The 24,003-nt window shown below is 40.8% G+C and overlaps 1 protein-coding gene across 1 annotated transcript in view; it reads right to left on the bottom strand.

Moving 5' to 3' along the window:
* The window catches only part of gsg1l (gsg1-like), a gene marked incomplete at its 3' end in the record, with an annotated part of 37,784 nt that extends 15,597 nt beyond the window's left edge, over nucleotides 1-22,187 (bottom strand). Inside the window, exons 1-2 of the mRNA XM_083977153.1 lie at nucleotides 21,890-22,187; nucleotides 8,490-8,537 (exon numbers count right to left, since the gene is read on the bottom strand). Coding sequence (XP_083833279.1) covers nucleotides 8,490-8,537; nucleotides 21,890-22,178 — 337 coding nt within the window. The 5' untranslated portion in view covers nucleotides 22,179-22,187. The remainder of the gene's footprint in view (nucleotides 1-8,489; nucleotides 8,538-21,889) is intronic.
* Between the last annotated feature and the right edge of the window lie 1,816 nt (nucleotides 22,188-24,003).

Raw genomic sequence — 24,003 nt, forward strand, 5'->3', positions numbered from 1 at the left:
GTGTGTTCTTTACGGTCACAGAGAGAGAAATAAAATCCCATCAGAGCTGAGAGAGAGAGACATTATGCAGGATGATGAACACGTTTTACAGCCTCCTGCTCTGGAAATGTGAACACGTTTAGAGCAGAGTTGGGTTGTCGACTTGTCGCGGTGCTGTAACCGAACCCGCCCCCGGGATCCACTCACTCTCATTACACAGAAACTCTTGATTCTTCTCTCCACATTTTTTGTAAATTGTAAAAAATGCAGAAGCGCCTCTTTAATCGTTGAAACTCGCGACACTGAATTGAACTGATTATCCTCTGCGCTCCATCGGGGGATGGAGCTGATGTGGAAACACAACCTGCAGGCCGACTTTTCAATTTGAACACCAGTGAGCTCGGGGGGAGCTACAGGATCCCTGAAGAGCCAATATCGATGGCTAATTTTCCATCACTCTTCTCTCTAGGCAAGAGCTTATTTCTATATTAAAGCGTTTCACAGAATAACAGAATTTTAAAACAGGGGGGGAGAGAGAGATGACAATGCAGGCGGCAAATTTTAATTGAAAGCGCCGGTAAATCTCGAGGCAGGGCTCAGATCCCAGGAAAGTTTTGTTCCACATTTCTCAACTTTCAACAACTTTTTGCTGAGCCACCGGTGAAATGCCGCGATCTGACATCGTGTCCATCTTTATGTCTTCACCCCTTCCAGCTATGGGGCTGATTTCCATGAATCAGAAACTAAAATAGATCCTGTTTCCTACCAGTGTTCAAAAGTTGGGAAGTAAGTAGGGAAGAAAAGTGAGTCTTTTATTGATACTATTGATGCTCATATTAGTTTTTTATATGCATGACGCTCACATTTACAGGACCAAACTGAAGGGATCCTTATCAAAAATGTTCATTTACAAGATGTGCTCATAATTGACAGATTTTTTATATTCAAATATTGATTCAAAAGAAAAATATATTAAAGTCAAATTATATTTGTAATTTATCAGTTTATCAAAGAGAGTAGTCGCTCTCAGATCTGAGGATTTGCCATTTTCTCTTCATCTTTGGATCATTGTAAACTGAGTGTATTTGGGATTTTGCTGTGAGACCAGAACAAGCAATTTGAAAATGAGGTCTGGGGCTAAAAGAAAAATAATTGATAATCTGTTTGTCTGACAAAGATCCACTTTTCAGCTGACTGTGTGAAGCGCCAGGAAACTTCTCACACTTGGTCTCGGTAAAAGTTTCTTTTCCACCAGACATCTTGATTGTTTCAGTGAATTTTTCCCAGACTTTATCCATTTCCATCGAGCTTCTATCTTCAGTATCCCAGTGACAAATATCCACCAGAAGGAATTGTGCCCCTTCTTCTTTTACTGGTTGGTTGATTTGACCAGCAGCAGTAGTGATTTCTGCCTCAAAAAATATTTCAAAATAAGATTTAGGGGGGAAAAAACAGCAAAAATCTCTCTCTGTGTGTGTTGGAAGTCAGAGAAACAAGGCCACCGCGGCATAATTAGCTCCAGCATGTTGTTGCAGCGTGGTGAAAACCAGCAGGAAGCTCATATCTACAACGTCCCACGAGACTGTGAATGCAGCATGAGGAGGGGCTGATTCATGGAGAGAGATACAGGCAGCAGACAGAGAGAGAACACCTCGACATAAAACTGATAACACTGTGTTTTATGATACAACGCGGCGAGAGATGAAGACGAAGAGACGACGAGAGCGGAGGAGGATCGTTCAGAAGAGGAAGGGAAGGAGCAGGAGAGGAGCAAGAGGGAGGGAGGATGAGGAACCTCTGGAGGCTTCGGTGATAAAAGCAGCACTAACCATTTTATGATGTCAAGATTCAGAGTTAATGTGAAGGTTTCTCAACTCAGGCCACCTGAAGGAGAAACAGAGTCCGAGCAGCCGACACCTGCAACAACAAACCTGACTCCTTGGTGAAACTATACACTGCAAAAACTCAAACTCTTTCCAAGAATATTTGTCTAATTTCTAGTCAAAACTAATCTCTTTCCACTTAAAATAAGACTCATCACCTACAAATGAACTTGTTTTTAGATTATTTTCATTTGTTTCAAACTAATTTTCACTTGAAATAAGTAAAAAAAAAAAAAAGCTGCCAGTGAAAGCAAGTTTTGTGTGCTTGTAATAAGAAAGAAAAACTTGCTCCACTATCAGATTTTTCTACTTATTTCAAGTGAAAATATGCTTGAAAGAAGTAAAAGGTGTCTAAAAACAAGCAACTTCTTACATGATTAGTCTTATTTTAAGTATAATTAGATTTGTTTTCACTAGAAATAAGACAAATATTCTTGGTAGTCTGCCTGTCAATCAATACAACACTTTGATCAAAACAACAACTACAGGATTTTGATGTTCTCCTTGTGCCAAGTTGAGATAAGGCGACTTTAGGCCTGATTGTAACGTCACCAGAAGATCCTGGTGGTCCCTGACAAAAGTGCCTGATCTGAGTCAAATTCAGCAAATATCACACAACTCTTCAAAGATTTGATTATTGAAGCTCATTGACCAGAAGTCCCTTACTGTACATGCTGAATACCAAATGTGTTGCTGTTTATCTGTCTACAATGAACTCTTTACGACTTCAAGGCCGCCTGATCACAAGTCAGCAAGTTGTGTGGTGCGAACACACAGTCTATGGGTGCAAATCCAGTCACTTTTTCTCTGTTTTGGTTGTTTTTTCCCTACAGACCGCTAATACTTAATCACTGATAGAAGTCTTGGGTTTCAGCTAAAAACTGAAGGCCATAAAACGTGTTGTCAAGGTTACTGGAGAAATGGAGCCAATTGGATGCGTCGCGGAATTCCTCCGTAGGCCGCCTCATTTTGATAATTGCAATCTACGACAGCGATAATAAATGAACTGGGATAATGGTGCAATAAACAGGTTCATCACATCACATGACTGGGTCACATGGTTTCTTCACCTGTCCTCCAGCAGCAGGTCGGAGTTCAATTAACAGTTTCACTGAAGTATAATTAGGTTTGGAGAGGTGATTTAGCTCCAACAGAGGAGCCATGTTTGCAGTTTTGCTTCTGTAATACACTCGATTTAAGTGCAGGTACATTTGTTTTCATTGCAGTGAGTAAACACTAAACACCTGAGTGATCAATTGGCTCTAAATATCATTTGTATTTCCCCCTGTAGGGTTTGTGCAGAAAAGTTTAAACAGAGGTCAGAATCAGCTGTGGACCGAATATTAAAGGGCCTCATTCAACATTTACTCTCATTACAGACATACCAATAAAGCTAATTTGAATCGGAGAGAAGAATTGCATCATTCCCTCCGCTGACTGTCAGATGTGATTTCTAATGAAGGTGCAGCGCGGCGGTGAAGCGCCACTCCGCCGTTACCCTCTGGTTCCTCGTTAGCTGCAGATTTCATTTCCAGCCAGTCGATGGGAACAAACTCCAGCGGCGTAAAAAACGCCTGTAAGGGAAACTCACAATGCAACAATATTGACCAAAAATAATGTTCTCCCCTGTTTCTGTGTTATTGAATATGTATCAGCAGGCTGAGACTTCATTAAAACCGAAGACGGCAAATAAAAAAACCTGTTTTTCAGGGACTGAGCCAGCAGGTCTGATAACAGGAAGGAAGCAGCTCATCAGACCGAGTCTCATCTCAGATGGATTTAATTACATCTTTAATTACTCCGTGAGTGCGTGTGCGGTTTCAGCAGTGACAGTTTTCTGTGAGTGATGTATTTCTGACACATCTTCACGTCAAAGATCCAGATTTATTCGACTTTAGACACACAGGAAACCTCATTAATTGATGAATGGATCGATAGCAAATGTCAATAATTTGTATTCAAATTAGGTCATTCAGCTTATTTTAGCATTTCTAGTCAGTTATTAGGGTAATTGGAGATTTGTGTCAGTACTACCGACTACATTAAATAATTTTGAAATGAATCAGTTCAATAAATAACTTTAAAAAACTAGAACTGCTGCCTCATGGTTTCAGATTACAACCCTGTTTATCCAGAGTGGTTTCTGTGAAATCATTACTGTCCCTGTGAAATCTTGAGTTATGGCAAGAGGAAAGTGTTTTATGAGGTCACACTGACATTGACCTTTTAATACTACAGTAAATCTTATCAGTTCATCTTTGAATCCAAGTGAATATTTGTGCTTTAAAAAAAAGACATTAGATGACTGTATCTATTTTGGAACTGGACTTTTTTTTCTTTATCATTTTTAGACTTAATCAGATTATACAGGAATGTTAGATTAAAGTAAATATTGTTAATTCTGGCAATGCATCGGCCTTCAAAGCATCAGATAAATGTATAATATTGCCATATACTGTAACAAGTTCAGGTTCATTTGATTTTAGGCTGAGAGTAAAAAAAAAGTACAATAAAGTGAAGGGTCATCCCATTCACACATGATAATAAAAAGATCAAACAGAAAAATATATAAAAGTGTTCCAGCACTGATCAAAAACACTAAATAAGTATTAAATACCAGTAATCAAAACCACAACACAAAACGATCTAAGAACCATGAATAAACTACAATTAGGTCCAAATAAAATAATTATGGAATATTTTTCTAACTTCTCATCTGTCACTCTGACTTCATTAAGGAAGTCCATGAAATAAAAATGAGCTTCTCTTTTCCTTTTCAAAATGATTTCAAATGATTTAAAAAATATTCAGATCTATCTCATTCTCATCTCTGTGCCTTTACAAATGTATATTCAGATTAAAGTACACCCCTAGCAAATATATTGATCAGTAGTATGTTCACAGCAAAAAAAGAAAAAAAGAAAAAGTTTGTTTTCCACCAAAATATCTGATATTGCAGTTTAAGTTTCTACTGCCGAGGCCCTGGTGACTGTCAGGCGAATGATTAGTGGGACCGGGCATAAACAGGGTGGGCGGGGCAGCCAGGTGAAGGAGACGGAGATATGAGGTCTCGGTACATCTGGTCGGGGAGTTTGGGATTGAGGCAGAAACATGAGACAGCGACACGTGTTTGAAACGGTTGAGTCAGTGAAACATACGGCGATCATAGACCGTAGATCGCATTAAATCCAGGCTTTAGCGCTGATTCTCTGAGTGTTTTTTTTCCCCATGTAAACAAACCGAGTTGTTTCCATTTCAGTTTTCATTAAGGTCGGACCTGGATGTGACCGAGGAGGAGCAGCTGTGCGTTATAAAACCCAGCAGCGAGCACGTCGGGCTCAAAGGAAGGCAGATTAACATATTGTATCCTTGTGTGAAAAAAGGCAAGGTCGCCCCGCTCTATATATCCCATCATCCACCCCTGCCTCTTCTTCCAGATGGCATTAACAGATGAAACCATCAGAGAAGTTTCATTATTAACTACCTGCTCCGACACAGAGAATTAGAGGCAACGCCCACATCAGACCAGAAATATTCCCTTTCTTCTGGACGCTCAGATATTCCTTTTATGAACCGTGAGATACAAACATCATGTGTTGCTCTTATCTGTGGTTATAGAGGGGGCGGCAGCTTGATGAGGGCCCAGGGACCCTTCTCATTATCAGGCATCCTGATATTCTGTCTGTGGGACTGGACTAAAAAGAAGGTGTGGTTCTGATCTCAGTGTGTAGATAAAAAGAAAACAGAATTATTAATAGTTCAAAGCAGCGATGAAATAACACGAGCTAAAGAAGAGCGAGTGGACTCGTGATGGAAACAGAGTTGTTTTCTTTTGGGTCAATTAGGTTAAAAGTCTACATAAAATTTAGATGTGAACACATAAAGCATCAACCCTTTATTTCATTATGGGAACAGGTTCCCATAATAATCCATAAATCAAAACTGACAACACACCAGAGAAGACGGAGCACGTTTGATATGAATTACAATATGTCACTTTTCCTCTGCACCTTCCTCTGTCAGTTTCAAGTTCACAAGATAAAGTAAAAAAACAAAAAAACAAAAAAAACTGTAGTTCCTATAATGACCACTAGAGTCTGGCTCCAATTGTGAGTCCAGAGACTCCCATGTTAAAGGGAGAGTTCAACATTTTGGCAAATTGGCCCATTGCCATAATCCCTATAGTCATAGCAGTAGGTTCGTTACCTTTAATTGTCGGTGCAAGCTATTTTTAGAACGGTGGAGCAGAGCCTTGAGCTGGGATTTCTTGGTTTCCCTCATCAAACTCATCAAATACACAATCCAACAACTCCAAAACGCTCTGGTGGACAAGTTGTGACCTGCACATTCACCACGCTATGAGATAATAGTTGTTTTGTAGGTAAATTCATGCAAAACCGCTGATGCGCATTGCCTTCAGGGACAGTTTTTATGCAAGCAGTCTCTGCATTTACCTCTAAAACAACTCTGTCTGGTAACGTTCTGTTATTATCTCATAGCGTGGTGAATGTGCAGGTCACAACTTGTCCACCAGAGCGTTTTGGAGTTGTTGGATTGTGTATTTGATGAGTTTGATGAGGGAAACCAAGAAATCCCATTAGCCTCCGTAGCGTAGCTCTGAGCAGCTCGCGGCTCTGCTCTGCTGCTCTAAAAATAGCTTAAATAATTAAAGGTAACAAACCTACTGCTATGACTATTGGGATTATGGCAATGGGCCAATTTGCCAATATGTTGAACTATCCCTTTAACAGCAGAAATAAACATGTTTACAGCCTTTTACAAAAAAACAAAACAATTACTACTAATTTCCTCCTTATTGACGACTGTAACTCACCTGTTTATGAGTGACAGGCGGGGGCTTAATTCTCACAAACTGAACCAGCATGCAGTCTCATGTCTCAGCTCCTCTCAGCAACAGCAGAGCAGCTCGTCCATCTTTATTTATCATCTGTGGTCTCCAGTGACTTTGTAAAAATTGTACATTTATAAAACTACTCTAGGACTTTACTCAGTGGTGGTTCAGGTGTGTGGAGGAAGAAGTGCAGCTCTTTTTCATTCTTCACACAAACACCTCTGTCACTTTTAGAGCGAGCAGTCGAGTGCAGCTCTTTGAATGTGAATGTGAGAGAAAGAACGTTTAATCTGAAGAGGCAGCTTTCTTCTTCTCACTGTCGACTCCTGGAAATTACATTCAACTACTGAACTCGAATAACGGATCTCAACAACGGCTGTTTGGTTCAGTTGGTTGTTTAGACTAAATGTAAATAAACAGGTTGTGTCTGAGGTCACTGGAGGATCTATAACTCACCTGAACCAGAGCAGAAAACAGTTTAACACCTTCGTATATACTCCCTCCTATCTATGCAAAGTCCTTAAAGATCCTCAGATTAGACAAACTGGATCGAATCTGTGGCTTCAAAGTGTTTTTTTTTCTCGACTCTGAAGGTCTCACTTCAGGCCTCATATTCTCTTCACGCCCAGGAAAAGAAAAAACATTCTCCAACTTTGGTTCAGGATCTTTTTCTACTTATTCAAATTCATAGAGTTTCCGCTCAGGAGAGGAGAGGAGAGATGGTGGTGGCCCAGGAAACCAAAAACGCCGCAGGAGCCTTTGAAATGTGACAGCCTAGTCGTGCGGCTGTTGCACAATCTGTCTTTGAACGCAGCCTCCAAAAGCTCCTGTATGGAGGCACATGCAGCTTTCAACCATGTGTGTGTCCGTCCTATAGCTGCATGGGCATCGGCTTCCTGTGTTTTTCTCTCAGTCACACCTTGGAGTTCGTTAACTCCACACACCCAACTCTGCAACAAACTTTTTTTTCTTTGTTTTTAGCTCTGTGTGTTTTTTTGGATTTCTCACTAACCCTGTTTTTCTTCTGCTTCAGGTCCAAATCCCCGCGGCCTCGCCACCCTCAGCCCTCAGACTCGTTGTTTCACTTGTTTGGGTTTTGTTTGCCTGCCTGCCCTGCTCCGAGGACGCCCGTCTGTTTGCCCTGCCTCCTCCTCCATTATCTGCTCAGGCCTCTCCCGTCTGTCTGCCTGCTGCTCCCCGCTTCTCCCCATGCACGTCTCTCTTTTTTTTTTTTTTTTTTCTCGACCGAGCCTCCATAACTCAGCTCAAACAAGCTCTTGTTGTTGTTTCACTCCACCTGTTGTTTTTCTGCTTTTGTGGGCTCAGAAAAAAAAGACATCAGAGCACATATTGATCAAGTCCTAACCATGCTGACCTCTAGATGTTTCCAAGTATTAGCCAAGCTCCAGTTCCCTGAAAAAAACAACTCCCTGAACTCAAAGCTGCAACCTTAAAACAAAAAAAATCTCCTGTTCTCTACTGCTGACAGGGATCTCTGTTTTTTTTCTTCCGGAGCTGAATCTTTAGGAGCACCGTCTGATTTACACGAGGAACGTGTTCCTCTGAAGAGTTGTTGGAAAGCTGATCAGCAAATTCAGTTTTATTCTCTGCAGTTTTTTTGAGAATCACGACCCGTCCCTGAGTCCAGGAACGAAAAGAGATGTTTCTATGTTTCTTTTTTTCTTTTTTTTTCCTCCACTGGTTTCACTGGGTCTGATGAACAGGTGGGGAGCGGCAGGGAGTGGCAGTGATATCTAATGACCGTCATTACTCACCTCTCTCCGACGCAGGGGCCAGATCAATGAAGCTCCGACACTTCTCACCTGCAAGAGGAAAGAGAGAGGAAGGGGTGGGATAAAGCGAGAGAGAGAGAGAGAGAGAGGGAGAGAGGGATGTAAAGAGGAAGTGGAGAGAGGTAAAGAATTCAAGGTGAAATTAGCTGGAAATAAAGCAGAGATGAGGAATAGGCAAAGAGGAAGAAGAGAGAGAAAGGAAGGTGAAGAAAAGGTGGAGAGGACGAAATGATTAGAGAGAAGGAGAAAAAGGATGCGAGGATTTGAATTTATGCAGAGGGTGGAGAGAGGAGGATAAACAGAGCGTTAGTGTCAGTGTGTCAGACTGATTTTATAAAAACAAAGCAAATGACGTATCGCGCTGACAAACAAAGACACAATGACTCTAGAAAGTCACGACTCTTTTATTTCATTATCAGTGCTTTTATTTTGTAGGACACACGTGACAGGAAGTGGTCGTTGACCTTGTTCTGACTCTCGTGATGCCAGATATTCACAAGAATACTTATTCTTTTAGTTTGGTTAAGTTTGACATTTTAGGAAATACAATTATTTACTTTTTTATCCAGGCTCTGGTTGTTGTTGTTTTTTTGTTTTTTGATTGATTGTGATCCAACATCACATGCAACTAGGCTCAGGATCACTAATTAATGATTTTATTGTTAAAAACTGCTAATAAGGAGGGAGAAATGTCTTGGCAAGTAATTTATTATTATTATTTATTAATTACCACCAACTAATTTTTTAACTTTGACGTTAACACTGACAGTTTTAATGATAATTCATGATAATGATGATTTGTTCTCTATGAGCTGTGAGTTTGTAATGAGCTGATCCCTGCACAACAAGTCCATATATGGTCTTATTAAAGAGATAGTGCTACATTTTGGCAAATTGGCCCATTGCCATAATCCCTATAGTCTCACGAGTAGGTTCGTTACCTTTAATTGTCGGTGCAAGCTGTTTTTAGAACGGCGGAGCAGAGCCGCGAGCTGCTCAGAGCTACGCTACAGAGGCTAATGGGATTTCTTGGTTTCCCTCATCAAACTCATCAAATACACAATCCAACAACTCCAAAACGCTCTGGTGGACAAGTTGTGACCTGCACATTCACCACGCTATGAGATAATAACAGAACGTTACGAGACAGAGTTGTTTTAGAGGTAAATTCATGCAAAACCGCTGATGTGTGTTCACGTCGGAGGCAGTTTTTTCGTCAAACTTGTCTCTGCATTTGCCTGTAAAACAACTCGTTTTCGAGTTGTTGGATTGTGTATTTGATGAGTTTGATGAGGGAAACCAAGAAATCCCATTAGCCTCCGTTGCGTAGCTCTGAGCAGCTTGCGGCTCTGCTCTGCTGTTCTAAAAATAGCTTGCACCGGCAATTAAAGGTAACGAACCTACTGCTATGACTATAGTGATTATGGCAATGGGCCAATTTGCCAAAATATTGCACTATCCCTTTTAAAACCTCTGATACAACCCATAGGAGAGTCTCCTACAAACAACCCTGTACCAAACTTTCGTTGTCATGGATACAGTAGCCTAATAAACACCACGGCCACGGTAATAACGGTGACCTATGATCCACAGATCATCACGATATTTGTCACTATTACATCAATAACACGCTCGACAGTTCATGGTATTTTTTTTTCTCCCATGATGCATCAGGGCGCTCTCCTCTCCTCTCGGCTTCATCACAGTTATTTCTGGCCGCAGAGAGTTGATCAGAGCTCGGTGGGCCTGCTGCAGGTCACAGATCACCAGCCACAACATGAGCTATAACTCAGCCTCCACAGTGTCACAGGCTGCAGGCAGACCCATCTATAACCAGCCTGAGCAGCCGCCATAAAGCCCCGGCCCCCAACCCCCTCTCTCTCTCTCACCCCCCAAAATCACAACATGCACCAAAGTACACTCTGTTTCCTGGACACTGAGGATGTTCTGAGCTTCAGAAGCTAAAATAAAGTGAAAACTGCAACTACAGAGAAATACAACAGGTGATAAGACTTTCACATGAAATAAAACACGTGTGTGGTAGTATTTACTTGTAAAGAGGAACTATGACGGATTTGTGGCTTAACTTTGCTACATTTTTACTTTAATTAAACAGCTTTGGACTAATTGTGATGGTTTAATAAAAGGCTTAACTTGTTACGAGGGAGAATGGAGGCTTATGTCCCTTATTGCGTCTCTGGGCTAAAAACCAACCGGTGGCCCAGCTCTTGTCTCTGCGGCACCGCGCCCCCGTAACCCGTAATCTCCTGTTTATGACGGATAAAACTGCACAAATATACATGTCGTAACATCGCATATGATATGTAATGTTATTTACTGTACCACTTCATTGATTGATTTCTTGCCGGCTTAACTAAACAAATGCACATGGCCGAGAGGAGGGTTAGCAAAACAGCAGAAAAGCAACCGGACTTACATAGTTCCTCTTTAAACAATCTTAAAAACTTTCCTCACCCTGTTCTTTGACCACACTTGTTCAAACACTGCACTAACACTGACTGGAGGAGGAAATTTGGAGGATATGGTCATTGGTCACTGTATAAATTACATTAAATTTGCTTATTTTTATTCCCATTATCATTTCTTCAGGGCAGTTGTAAACACATTCTTTTATTCATGCTGTATTTAGGGTATGCATGCAAACACTAACCGGAGTTTAGCAGCTATTACAACACTCCAACACTATTATTATTATTATTATTAATATTATGACTAAATTTGACTTCAACTTTGTTTATAGTTTGTTTTGTCTTCAAGTGTTTGACTTGAATTGAATTTGAAAGTCTGTAACGAAAACAAGCTGTGCGATTACACGTAATGGAGACTGATGAACAACAGACCCACATCTGCCGTCACCACGTTATCAGCACATCTGTATTATTAACACAATATAAATTGGCCTATTAAACCCCACAGGATTGTAATCAATATTGTATATCATTGCCAGTGTAATGAAAGGTTTGTTGTTTTATGTTTAGCTTCTTGTTACCTGTTGCTCATGTGTTTATTTCCCCGACTCCACCTGTCAACCAGCTGCACACTTTAATCCTAAAGTTTACGTTTTCTTGCATTTTACCCCAAACTTTAGTTAAACTAAAGTGATAATAACAGCAGATTAAAGTTATGACATAATGACGTAATATTATAAATTCATGCTATTTGGCAAATACTGCAGAGGAACTCATCTGAGATGGTTGTAATTCATCTTTTCCAAGGTTAAGGCTCGAGGGAAGTGAGGAGAGCGGAGTGGGAAAAGCAGATGAATGTGCTCGTGTCTTGGTGAGCTGCAGTGAAAATGGGCCGGAGCTAAAAGGTGAGCAGCACAGCGTCTGATTAGGACATGAATCTAAAATGTAATTAAAGAGTGAGCGGGCTCGTCTGTGACCCGACGACAGGACTAACTAACAGCACAATCAGTATTCCTACGCCTCCCCATGTATACTGCACACGGGACACTCAGAAACGTCAATCAAACAAAAAATAATAAAACAAAATCCCAGTTTCACAGCTCCCAGTCTATCGGGTTGTAACAGAATAGATAAATTTCCAAGGAGCTTCAGGTGGTTTCAAATGTCTTTTCTGGTGTTTTCGCTTCGCTCACTCATCCAACTCTCGCTTTCACACCGCTCATTCATTATTCCCTTTCCCTGCAGCCGGCAGCTCTGCAGTCTGTTTAATCACTGATCCCATGTCATTTGGGGCTAATTGCAGCTGTAATGAGTATGAATGGTTTTTGCGAAACAACAGCTAATGTGCCATTACCTCTACACTTGTGTCGCTCTGCATTATTCAGCTGTATCTGCCGGGTACATGTGGGACCGAAAACTAACTTCAGGCAGAGGAAAAGATTTCAAATGTGTGGTTATTTTACCACAATTTCCTCACACAGACACAAATGTATTTATATATTTTATAAAGACTGATGTCTTTTTTTATTATATAGCCAGTCTGGATTTTGTTTAATACTGTGAAAATATCAAAGCCTCAGTCCACAGAGAAAAACGCACAGCCTGTATTGAGACACTGAGCCTTAAAACGACCCATCAGGGCTTCTTGTAACTTTGTGATGTCACAACGAAGCAGTCACGCCTCCTAAGCCCCGCCCACTTAGAGTGGGCGTCGCCATCCAACCCTGAAGGATTTGATTTCTCTGAGTGTTTTACCTGAAATCTGCTTTAATTTTACTCATTTGTTTATAACAGTCAGCCAATCAGAGGCGAGGTTCAGAGCCTCCTTCCCTCTGATTGGCCAGCTGACCTTTTTGTTTCCAGAGCTCCAGAGAGAGAAGCCTGAGAGAGGAGATATAAAACAACACTAAACTCTTGGTTCTTAAAAACCACAAAAAATATAATCTTATGGTGAAACTCTTATGTTTGTATCGCATCTTATGGTAAAACAATGTAAAAGTCTTAGATATGGGACCTTTAATAACCTGACGTTCAATCAGATTTAGCGCCTCAAAGAACCAGAGAAATAAACCCAAGTCCGGCCGGGTCTTAGGTCCAGATCAGGTCATCCAGAGACCTGAGATGTGAGAGCTTCAATGAAGAATGAAATGTGACCACTTGAAGTGAAGTGAAGTGAAGTGAACTTTATAGTCCCTCAGGGGGGAATTTGTTTTGGGCACAAAAGCTTGGGCTACTGATCAGTCCATTGCTTCAAAGTGTTAAAAAAGACATTATCACATTACCACATAAAAAACATTGTTCCTAGAAACAGAAAACAACAGAGATCAACAACATCACGCAAGTGTATCCACACTGACACACAAGACGCTGGTTTAAAAAGTTATGAAAAAAATGAATAAGTTAAAGGGATAGTTCAACATTTCGGCAAATTCCCCTATTGCCATAATCCCTAGAGTATATTCAATGTTACATTATTATTTTGTAGTGTGGTGAATGTGCAGGTCACAACTTCTCCACGAGAGCGCCTTGGAGTTGTTGGATTGTGTATTGATGAGTTTGATGAGGGACAGGGGACCTGTATCGTTCACCTCCATTGTGTTTGCTGAGCAGCTTGCGTCTCTGCCCCGTGGATCTCAAAACATCATGCACCGACAATTAAAGGTAATGAACTTACTGCTATGACTATAGGGATTATGGCAAAAGGCGAATTTGACAAAATGTTGAACTATCCCTTTAAGATTGCACATTGCTCTATTGCATTAGAGTTTATGACTGTTCAACAGCTTAATGGAGGCTAGAACAAATGATAACTTAAAGCAGTTGGATTTGCATTTTGGAATTAGAAATCTCTTCCCTGATGGGAGAAGTTTGTATTCTGACATGTCTCATTTTGACCAATCAAGGTCCAGAGTTCTGCTTGGAGTCTTATTAATTATTCTTCCCAACTGGCAACAGACCAGAACTGAGCCAGACACAACAACAGTCACTGGTGAATTACAGTACAGGCTGCCACTGAACCACTTCAGTCTAGGCTAGAAACTACTAGACAAGAGATTAAACAACAAATCTTACACTAACGACACACCAGTAGACTGTTAGTCTAAAACTATTATTATCATCATTAAAAAAGTAGTAGCCTAACTCAGCCAAACATTATGAAGCAAAGCAAATACTGCAGACGCTCTCTCTGCATCTCTAATAGGAGAAGTGCATAAAGTCCCAGTTTGCTTGATTTGAGGTTTGATGGAGAACTTTGTGCAAACTAAAGCCTCTTGCTGGAGCAACTCCTCATTACTGTTGTTAAAACAGTATCGAGCTGAGCTGCTTACGAGTCTCCGCGCCAGTCGAGCCAGATTGTAGTGATGTAACGAGGCGAGTAAGCCGCGCCGAAGTGATCATCGCAGCAACACTGTGTCTCAACCTTAACCTTTAATTGCCTTTCATGACCTTCTGTGACTCTCTCTCTCTCTCCTTTGACACAGATGTGACAGCAGCTGGAGGAACGATGACGGAATGAGAAGAAAAAAAAAACTGCAGATATAAAAAATAAATCCAAAGAGGTAATAGAGATCAGGACCTGTACAGAGAGAGAGACAGCTGCTCCGACTCAAGTTGTTTAATCATAAAGTTTAAAGTCATTGTAGAGCAGATGGACGGTGACACTGAGGAGCAGCTCAGTGACACTGATGAGGTGAAACGGTCGAGCTGACCGGCGCTTCGTTTACACTGGGACTCCGACAGAGGATACAGTGACTGACACGAGCTCCAGTGGCGGTGGTGAGGATGATTAATGATTTAATGATTTAATTTCTGTAATTATCTTTAATTTTTAATCTGCAGCTCCTCTGATTAATTTCTGGTGGCAGGCAATAAACTGACAGAGAGTTTTCAACCACAAAAACGTAACGGAGGGGGCTGCAGCTCTGAAGTAGCCTACATCATATGTAAAATATATAGACCCAGTGGTGGACAGTAACGGAGTAAATTTACTTGAGTACTGTACTTAAGTAGATATCCAGAGGATTTGTACTTTACTTGAGTATTAGATTTCTTTGGTACTCATTATTCTTACTTGAATACATACCAAGACAAATATTTTTACTTTTACTTGAGTTCATTTCTAGGAAGGCTGAAAAGTACTCGTTACTTTCAGGTCTGCTCTTTTTTTTTGCCTTTTTTTTTCTAAAATACTATTGAACACACGCTGTGTTTGTCAAAGAAGGAAACCCGAACCCCTAAAAGCAGCACATCAGTGCAGGTGGATTCAAAGAGTTAATTCTCAGAAACAAGAGTTAAAAGGTCCTTAAATTCATTTAGAAAAAATTATAGTAATTAATTGATGTGAAAAATCTGAAATTTACTCTTACTCTTACTTTTACTTTTACTTAAAGTAAATTTAAAAGCATGTACTTTTGGATACTTAAGTACCTTTAAAAGCAAGTGCTTTTTTACTCTTACTCAAGTAACATGTCGACTGAGCTACTTTTACTTGTAACGGGGTAAATTTTGACCAGTAGTATTTGTACTCTTACTCTTACTGGGGTCAAGTACTCTGTCCATCTCTGTATAGACCCCCCACCCCCCTACCGACCCCACCCTCCATGCAAAACTGCCTTCGCTAAAGAAAACAGGCTAATACATAAATTCTGTCTAATGATGCACATTTTTCAGACAAGCAGAAACACTTCCTTTCATTGCGCATCATCATCAGGAATAATTAAGTAGTGTTTGTGTTTAATATTTTACTACGGTGGCCCGGAAAGCTCAACGCACTGCAACTTAAAAACACATATTTGAAACACCTGATGACACATACACTGAAAAAAAAAATGACAGCACATATGAAAATATACACAGATAGTTAATTTGCAGCGCAGTTGTTGTGATGTTTTCTGAATTTGCAGCATGTTTGTGTTTGTGTTCGTGCTTTGAGCTATTTGCATATGAAAATATGACGCACCAAAGCCTAATAATCTGTTTTTCTTTTCAACATGCAACAGGTCCAACCTTTGTTTCGTCCTCAACGCAGAGGGAAGTGTCAACCATCTGTTGTTTTCTGTCACATCGCACCACACCGCCATCTCTGTGGGAGGTCGTAGCTGAAAAAGTGTGTTTTTTGTGTGTTTGTTTTTTGTTTTTTTGCCTCCAGGTTCTGGCAACAGACCAGAACTGAGCCAGACACAACAACCGTCACTGGTGAATTACAGGCTGCAAACACAGGCTGCCACTGAACCACGTCAGTCTGGGCTAGAAACTACTAGACAAGAGATTAAACAACTAATCTTACACCAACGACACACTAGTAAACTTAAGTCTAACAAATATTACTAAAAGTAGTAACTCAGCATTATCACTTTCATTATTGGCTATGTTAGGACTTTTGTCTTTTATGATCTCCTGTTGTATTTTTAAATGATTTTCCTTGTCTCCCTTGTGTATTTTGATACAATAATAAAAGCTGCAACTTTCCAAAAACTCTTGTAACTCTATTTTAACAGGACCAGATCAAACTCACAGTGGTTTTTTTTCCTTACTGTGCTCATTTTGTCCAAGTTTATCATTTCTCATTGTGCACTTCATAAGAGAATCAATTGTTTTAAACTTTTTTTTGGCTTTTGACTTCTTTTAAAAAAAAGGAAAGGTTGAAAAAGGTTACTGTTCTTCAGTCCTTTTGATCACAGTCTTCACAAAGAATGAGTGAACAGAAAACATACCTGTGCATATGTTTTATGCACAAGAGCACGAAGCCTGTAGTAGGTAAGTCTGAACTCGTTCCATCTCAACAGCTGTTGCAGCGATGTGGATCCTAAAATGTTTTACAAAATAAATCAGGAGACCATGTGAAGACATGTACAGGCCAAAACGCACCTGGAGAAGCTTTCCTCCGAGGCCAAAGTGTCCCACGGGTGAGTTTGTGTATTTTAAAGATAGAGACCGGATGTTATTTCATATTCTGAGTCGTAATGTTTATGGATCAGTGAACCTGAGATGTGACTGGAATTCACCACTGCTCCCAACAGGCAGCAACATCACTAGAAAATTAAAGGTCCCATATTTTTACACTTCTTTGATCTCACAGAGGGGAAAGTGTTGGTCTTTGAGAAGATACAGTATCTATTTTTGTCTATTTAACAACTAAAGACCTTCTCCGTTTATTTCACAGCTTCTCCTTCAGGATTCTCAAGTGAGAACAGGGAGTTTTCTGTCAGTCTCAGAGTCCATGCAGGTAAAGAAAAGGGTGTTTTGTGCTGAACAGAGTTGAAATAAAATTATGCTTCCGTCACTGAGAAGCATTTGCAGTGATTTTATCCACTTTTTTTTTTTATCACCGAAAGGGGAATAGCTATGCAAGTCCTGTCGCTTTTCCGCTGTTTTGCTAACCCTCCTCCCGGTCATGTGCATTTGTTTTCAACCAAAGCAATCCATGGAGCGGTGGATAACGTTATAGTATATCATATACGTATTACGATGTGTATATTTGTGTAATCTTATCTGTCATAAACAAGAGATTAATCCAATTAATCCAAAGCTTTTTAATTAAGGTAAAAATGTAGCATAGTTCAGCTAAAAATCCTCCATAGTTCCTCTTTAAAGTAGCACTATCGTAAATACAGCAGTAATAGTACGGTAATTAAAAAAATGGAAATATGCAATAAATAAGTCCAGGGGAGCCATAACTATCTGTACACAAAATATAGCCAACGGTGTAGTGCCTGTGGAGCAAATGCAGAATTCCTTTTTGTTATGAGACAAGCCGCCCCGGGTTCTTAGCCCCACCTCCTGATCGGCACGCTAAAGAGGACGAGGATGTTTATATCGAGGGGTTAGAACCAAAAGGGCGTAAGTGACATTTTGGGCGAAAATGAGTTCTATATATCAAAAGAAAGGTCTTGATGAGCTCTATCCAATGATGCCAAAAGGACCCATCTGAGATCAAACTGTACTGAATAAAGCAACAAAACAATAAAGACCTAACTCAAAAATGTGAGTAATGTTTGGAGCCCTTCTGGCCCTGAAAAATAGATCTAAATACATGTCGGACCCACATGTTGGTTCAGAGCCAGAAGGGCGTAAGTGTAGTTGTTGCCCTTAAACAGCATTGAAAATGGCTGAGAAAACTACAGACATGGAACTGTCTGAGGCAGAAAAGATTTTGATGAATATTATGAAACAAACTGATGAATCCTATATTAAAGAAGTTAAAGATGAGTCAGAGTTGTTTTTGAATGTATGCCGTCACAAGAGTGATGACAGTAAGAGAGAATCATGCCTTGAGAGCCTTACTGGGGTCATCCCTATGTTCCCCGGCTCCTATGTACCTGTTATGTGTGTGACTGGGCAACATAGAACCCTTTCATAGAAAAAGGGTCCTATATGTTCCCCGCTTTTCCCCAAAAAGACCAGGGCAACATGCCATTTTTTGTCCCATACCTGCAGTGGAGTTGTGACTTGTAGAAGAGAATTGTAATTTGCGATAGTGCTACTTTAAACTGAAAAAATAAAACCAACACTGAGGTGTCAAACATTGCAGTTCCTCTCATGACCACTAGAGGCAAGTGGCTCTAAATGTGAATCAATCCCCATAGACTCCCATGTTAAAATGTCCAGCTTTACAGCTCCCCAACTCTTTGCTTATTTTTGGATTAGCCGGGAGTTAAATGAAGTCAGGTCACTGCCAAGATGGTGACGGTGAAGCAGCAGCAGCCCACTCTGAGCTTTAAATCCACTCTTCAAAAACCTGTGTGTGACTTCACAGAGTTTATATCCATCTGTATTTACTGTCTTTGGTTGTAGCTGCTCGGTAGAACAACTTGTTATTGAGGTTAAAAGAAGAAAAAAACGAGGTGGGCTGGGCTTGAAGCAATGACTGCTTTGTTGTGACATCAGAACGTCACAGGAAGGCCCGACGGCTCGTTTTAAGGCTCAGTTTCTGAATACAGGCTGTGTGCTTTCCTCTGTGGACTGAGGTTTTGATACTTTCACTGTAGGCTATACCAAACCTGATTTATAATCAAAAAAAACAAATGGACATCTTCGTGTATACAACACGGGGCCTTTAATGAATGTTAACTAATGGCTGGAGTCTAAGTGTGTCTGTCATCTCCTCTCCTGCTCTCATCCTTTCAGGAAACATGAGAGGTGGCTCACAAAGGGATTTTTTTGTTCAATCCAGACAGAGCGAACAGGAGAGTGAAGCTGGAGTAGAAGATGAATGAATGAACGTATGACAGAATGAGAGGGAGAGAGAGAGAGAGAGAGAGAGAGAGAGAGAGAGAGAGAGAGAGAGAGAGTGCTAGAGGACCACCACTGTAAAATGTTAATTAACATAACTCTCTGCTCGGTGATGTATGTGACGTCAAACCCTCTCTTTATCCTGCACGGCCAGACACAGCAAACAGTAATAAATACACTCTGAAGAATGCCGTCCTGCTTGTAAAAGCTCGAGGGCCCGGGCCAATCACACTCAAAGGGAACTCAGTCTAAGACGAGCGCATCTGTCGGATCATTCACATTATCATCTATCCTGGTGTCAAACCAGAGCCACTCCAAGTTTCAAGCTGAGTAACTTCCAGTTTTTAGGTCAAAACTGTTTTTCTTATCATCTTGCTCGACAGAAGATAATAAGACAACGGGAACAAAGATGATATAATGTTGGAGAAGTCTACTTATCAAAACCCAAATCACAACCCTTACCTGAATTGCATTGCAAGCCATGACTGTTATTATGGTAACCATGGTGATGGAGGTAGGTAGGTACGCCACTCTTTGGTTTGTTTGTTTGGTTATTATACTGTATGACAACCATGACAACCATTGTCCAAGGTATGCCTGCTGCTGCAGTATGGGCGCTATTTCTGGAGACACTACTATGGGTGATATCAAAGCTAATACGTGGAGTCTCAGGTGCAGCATTCAGAAACAAGAGCCAAGAAAAAAAAACTGTGCACTTGTTGAGGTGGCTGGACTCTTTGAAGACCACTGGTGTCAGATGTTGCTTTAGGACCCATCTGCACCCGGTCAGGTGGAGTCAGTGGGGGAAAAAAACAAAAAAAAACTGTTGGCTTTCCTGCGTGGTGTCAAAGCCACATGAGAGGCACGAAAGGCAGGGTTTCGCGCAAGAATGAATGACGAGATGTATCCGTTTAAAAAACAAAACTTCAAGAAAAATCTATTTACATCCATCACTCCTTCACTCCTTCACTGCTCTCACATCCAACTGAGGCCGTTGGTCACGTAATCTCCCTCAAATTCTACACTATAACACATTGATCAGAAATACAAACTATGAAATAATGAAATTCAATCTAAATATCAATCTATTTCTTCTTCATCTATAAATTATGGCTCCTACACAAACAAATATATTTTTTCCATAATTTCATACAATTAACAGATAATGCATAATGGCAGCTGTAACCAGGGACGATGCATTCAAAGCCCCTGGGACATCAGGGCGTCCTGCTGTGAAGGGTCTGTCCACAAACCTGTGATCAGCGCTACAGCTACTTGAAAACAGTCACATTTGGGCCAAAGTGTGTAATGTGGTCCCTGCATGACCACTAACACACCACTAGATCTTCATCATCATCATCATCATCATTCCTTAGCTGTTTCTATAGAGAAGCTTCTTTCCCTGAGATGTAAGATGTGGTAACTTACTGCTACAACACACACACATTTCCTCATACTCTCCATCTCTGTCTGTCTCACTAAGCTGTTCATTTACTCACTAAATGCACAATGCCAAAATACACACACACACACACACACACACACACACACACACACACAGTCAGCAGCAGACTCATGATCAATGTGTCCACTGACACCTGCAGCACCAGTGTAACATCATCACAAACGCTTTCTCCACTTTTTTAACCTGCAGTGGATTAATCTGCCACTGGAAATAGTCTATAGTTTGTTTGTTTGTTTGTTTGTTTGAGCAGCTTTTTAAGGATATTACTGACTCTCTGTGTTTTAGAGATTTATGAGTTCACATGATAAAATTCTGCAGGTCCCCCCCCAAAAAAGAAAGAAAAAAGGATATTAATCATCCTTTAATTTCACTTGAGGCAAAAAAGAAAAGCTTTAACTGGCAGGATATTTTTCTTATTGACTAATCTGATCATCATTTTCTTGATTGTTAATCAACCGTTTAGTCTGTAAAGTTACAGACTTTGATAAAGAGGGTCCATTACAGTTTATCACAGTGAAAGGCAACTGAACAAAAACTCAAAGTCTTTCCAAGAATATTTGTCTTATTTCTTGTCAAAATGTCTCATTAGTCAAAACTAATCTCTTTCCACTTAAAATAAGACTCATCACCTAAAAATGAACTGTTTTTTAGATAATTTTCATTTGTTTTAAACCAATATCAGATTTTCTAAAAACAAGCTACTTTTTAATGTGATGAGTCTTATTTTAAGTATAATGAGATTTGTTTTTGACTAGAAATGACATTTTGACTAGAAATACGACAAATAGCCTATTCTTGGTAAGATATTGAGTTTTTTCAGTGTAATGTTGCGGACCCACATATTTGGGACCAAAATAAATGACTGAAACAGCTGCCAATTAGCTACTTTTCTGTCAATCAATTTGATTAATCATCTCAGCTTTAATGAGAAACCAACACCGTAAAGAAACACATGCAGACTCAGCTCGGTTCAGCTCAGTCCACACCACAGCTAAAGAGAAATAAACACCACTTTACTGTTGAACAAAGTGTGATGTGTCTCCGATATCGACACAGAGATTTTAAAGGTTTGTTCCGTGCGTAAAAATGTACAAATGAGGGAACTGAGCTTTGATCTAAACTCGGAGCAACAGCTGATCCTACAAACATCATCGCTTCTTTATTGCCACTTCTGGTTTGTTTTTCTAACATCTAAAGTGTGACAGCTTCTCTCTCTCTCTCCTCATCTACCAGCTCAGCCTCGCGCTGACTCCCACCTGCCTCGTGGATGTTCTCCTCGCACGAGTACCAGATGCCGGTGTGGAAGCGGCGGAAGAGGAAGCGGTCGTCGCCGGTCTCCCAGCTGTAGTGCACCTTGTTCTGGTCCGTCTCGTTCACGCCGTAGTCGATGCAGTTGTGGCGCCGCTGCTTGCTGCAGTTGGGCTTGGGCACGCGCTGTGTGCCCTCGCACCAGTACGTGGTGATGAAGGCGGTGGTGGAGAAGAACAGGGCCACGAGGTTCAGACCCACGGACAGCATAGCGCGACATTTCCGCGTCGTCTTCATGATCTCGGTGCGAGCGAGGAAGTTCATCCAAGAAGGAGAGAGACAGGAGGAGGAGGAGGAGGAGGAGGAGAAGAGGCAAGGCAAAGGCAAAGGCGCACCGGAGGAATTACGCGCGTCTTTCTGCCTCTTGTCTTCTCTTCTTGGTGCCAGGTCTAAACCCTCAGAGCAGCGGAGAGAAGTGACAGGTGGTCCGGACTCTCCCAGGGAAGAGAGACTGAAACTGTGCGTTATAAATAATAATAAAATCCTCCTCCTCCATCTGACACAAGCTTCTTCTTCCAGCCTCACCGAGAGGAGACGGTGAACTGTCAGAGAGCAGGACGCTCACTGAGGAGGAAACAGAGCATCTCTCTCTCTCTCTCTCTCTCTCTCTCTCTCTCTCTCTCTCTCTCCTGCTCCCTCGCTCTCCCTCAAGGTTCCTCGTCGTGCGTCATTACCGTGACCGGACCACTAGAAGAGCTCATACTACCTCCTCTGAGGACGGACATCCATGTGATATTTTAGTAGTAGTAGTGCGTAGTAGTGCGTTACTCTTTCCTTATGTTCTATGTGAAGATAGATGGGTGAATGACTCAGGGTGTGGGTTTGTATGCAGATGGGATCTATAAGGACTTGATGGTGTGGAAGAGTCATAACATTGAGAGTAAAGGATACAGACTTTGATTCATTTATTCCTGACATTAGAGATGGCAGGTGACAAAAACTACTAATGCTATGTCTAGAAACGCGAGTAGATATGATTATATGACGTGTAACTCTCCTTCTATTGCCTTGTAACCCTGAATAACTCAATCTTTTACACAGCCGTGTTAGATCAGGTGTTCCTCAGGGTTTTGTTCTTGGTCCCCTGCTCTTGTCTATGGTATTTTAATTGGGGATTGTACATCAACACACATTGCCATAGTTGAAATCAAAGATCCCTAAACAACATGTCGATCTGACAACAGTGACTTCAGGATATCAAAGTTGCACTGGGGAGTTTGTGTGAATCTGTTACTTCAGCACCACGGACAGCGTCAGGGTTTTAACAGCACAGTGAGGTCGTGAGACAAGACGGCAGGTGAGCAACAGCTGCTTCTGTCTTTTTATTTTTAACAAAGGGAGCAGCACCACCCTCCACCCCCAATCACCCACTGTAACATGAACCTATAGCTTACAACTTACTGTGTTCACCAAACAGCATCATGAGTGCAGTACGCCTGCTTACAAAATCTGTCAGGATCTCCAACAAATATACTCTGTCATCACAATCTATAAAACTTCTATTGATATAACTGAACATTTAATGACAGGGCGACTCTTTAAGGTATCACATGGTACTGCAAACTGGTAGAAAAGTTGAACTTCGACAGTAAAAGTGTCAACAAGGAAATATGTGTATCGTACCACAGAGTAGCTGTTCTTTCAGTTGCTGTTTAAAATCCTTTAATTTTCCTTATCATTTCTATGCTGATAACACCTGATTATATTCCTATAAAGCCCTATAAACTTTCACTTCTTGCTTTTATTATATTATTATATTCATTCAAATTAAATAATAATAAAAGTAAAGTTTTATCCTATTTGGCCACTCATCAGCTCTCTTAGTGCTCTCAGTGCTCAGTGACCACCTCGTCTTGTAATTTTAAGATGCCTGATGGGAACCAAGGAGTCATTTTCAACCAACCTGAGTTAAACATGTGGCTCATGTTCATTTCTATCAATCCCTGACTTACGCAAAAGTGTACATGGATTAATGCATTCTTTATGTATTGATTATTATAATGCAATTTATTCAGGTGTCAGCCAGATCTTTATCCACCTCCTTCAGCTTATACAAAATGCT

The sequence above is a fragment of the Trachurus trachurus genome, assembly GCF_905171665.1.
Source record: "Trachurus trachurus genome assembly, chromosome: 8".
NCBI lineage: Eukaryota > Metazoa > Chordata > Actinopteri > Carangiformes > Carangidae > Trachurus > Trachurus trachurus.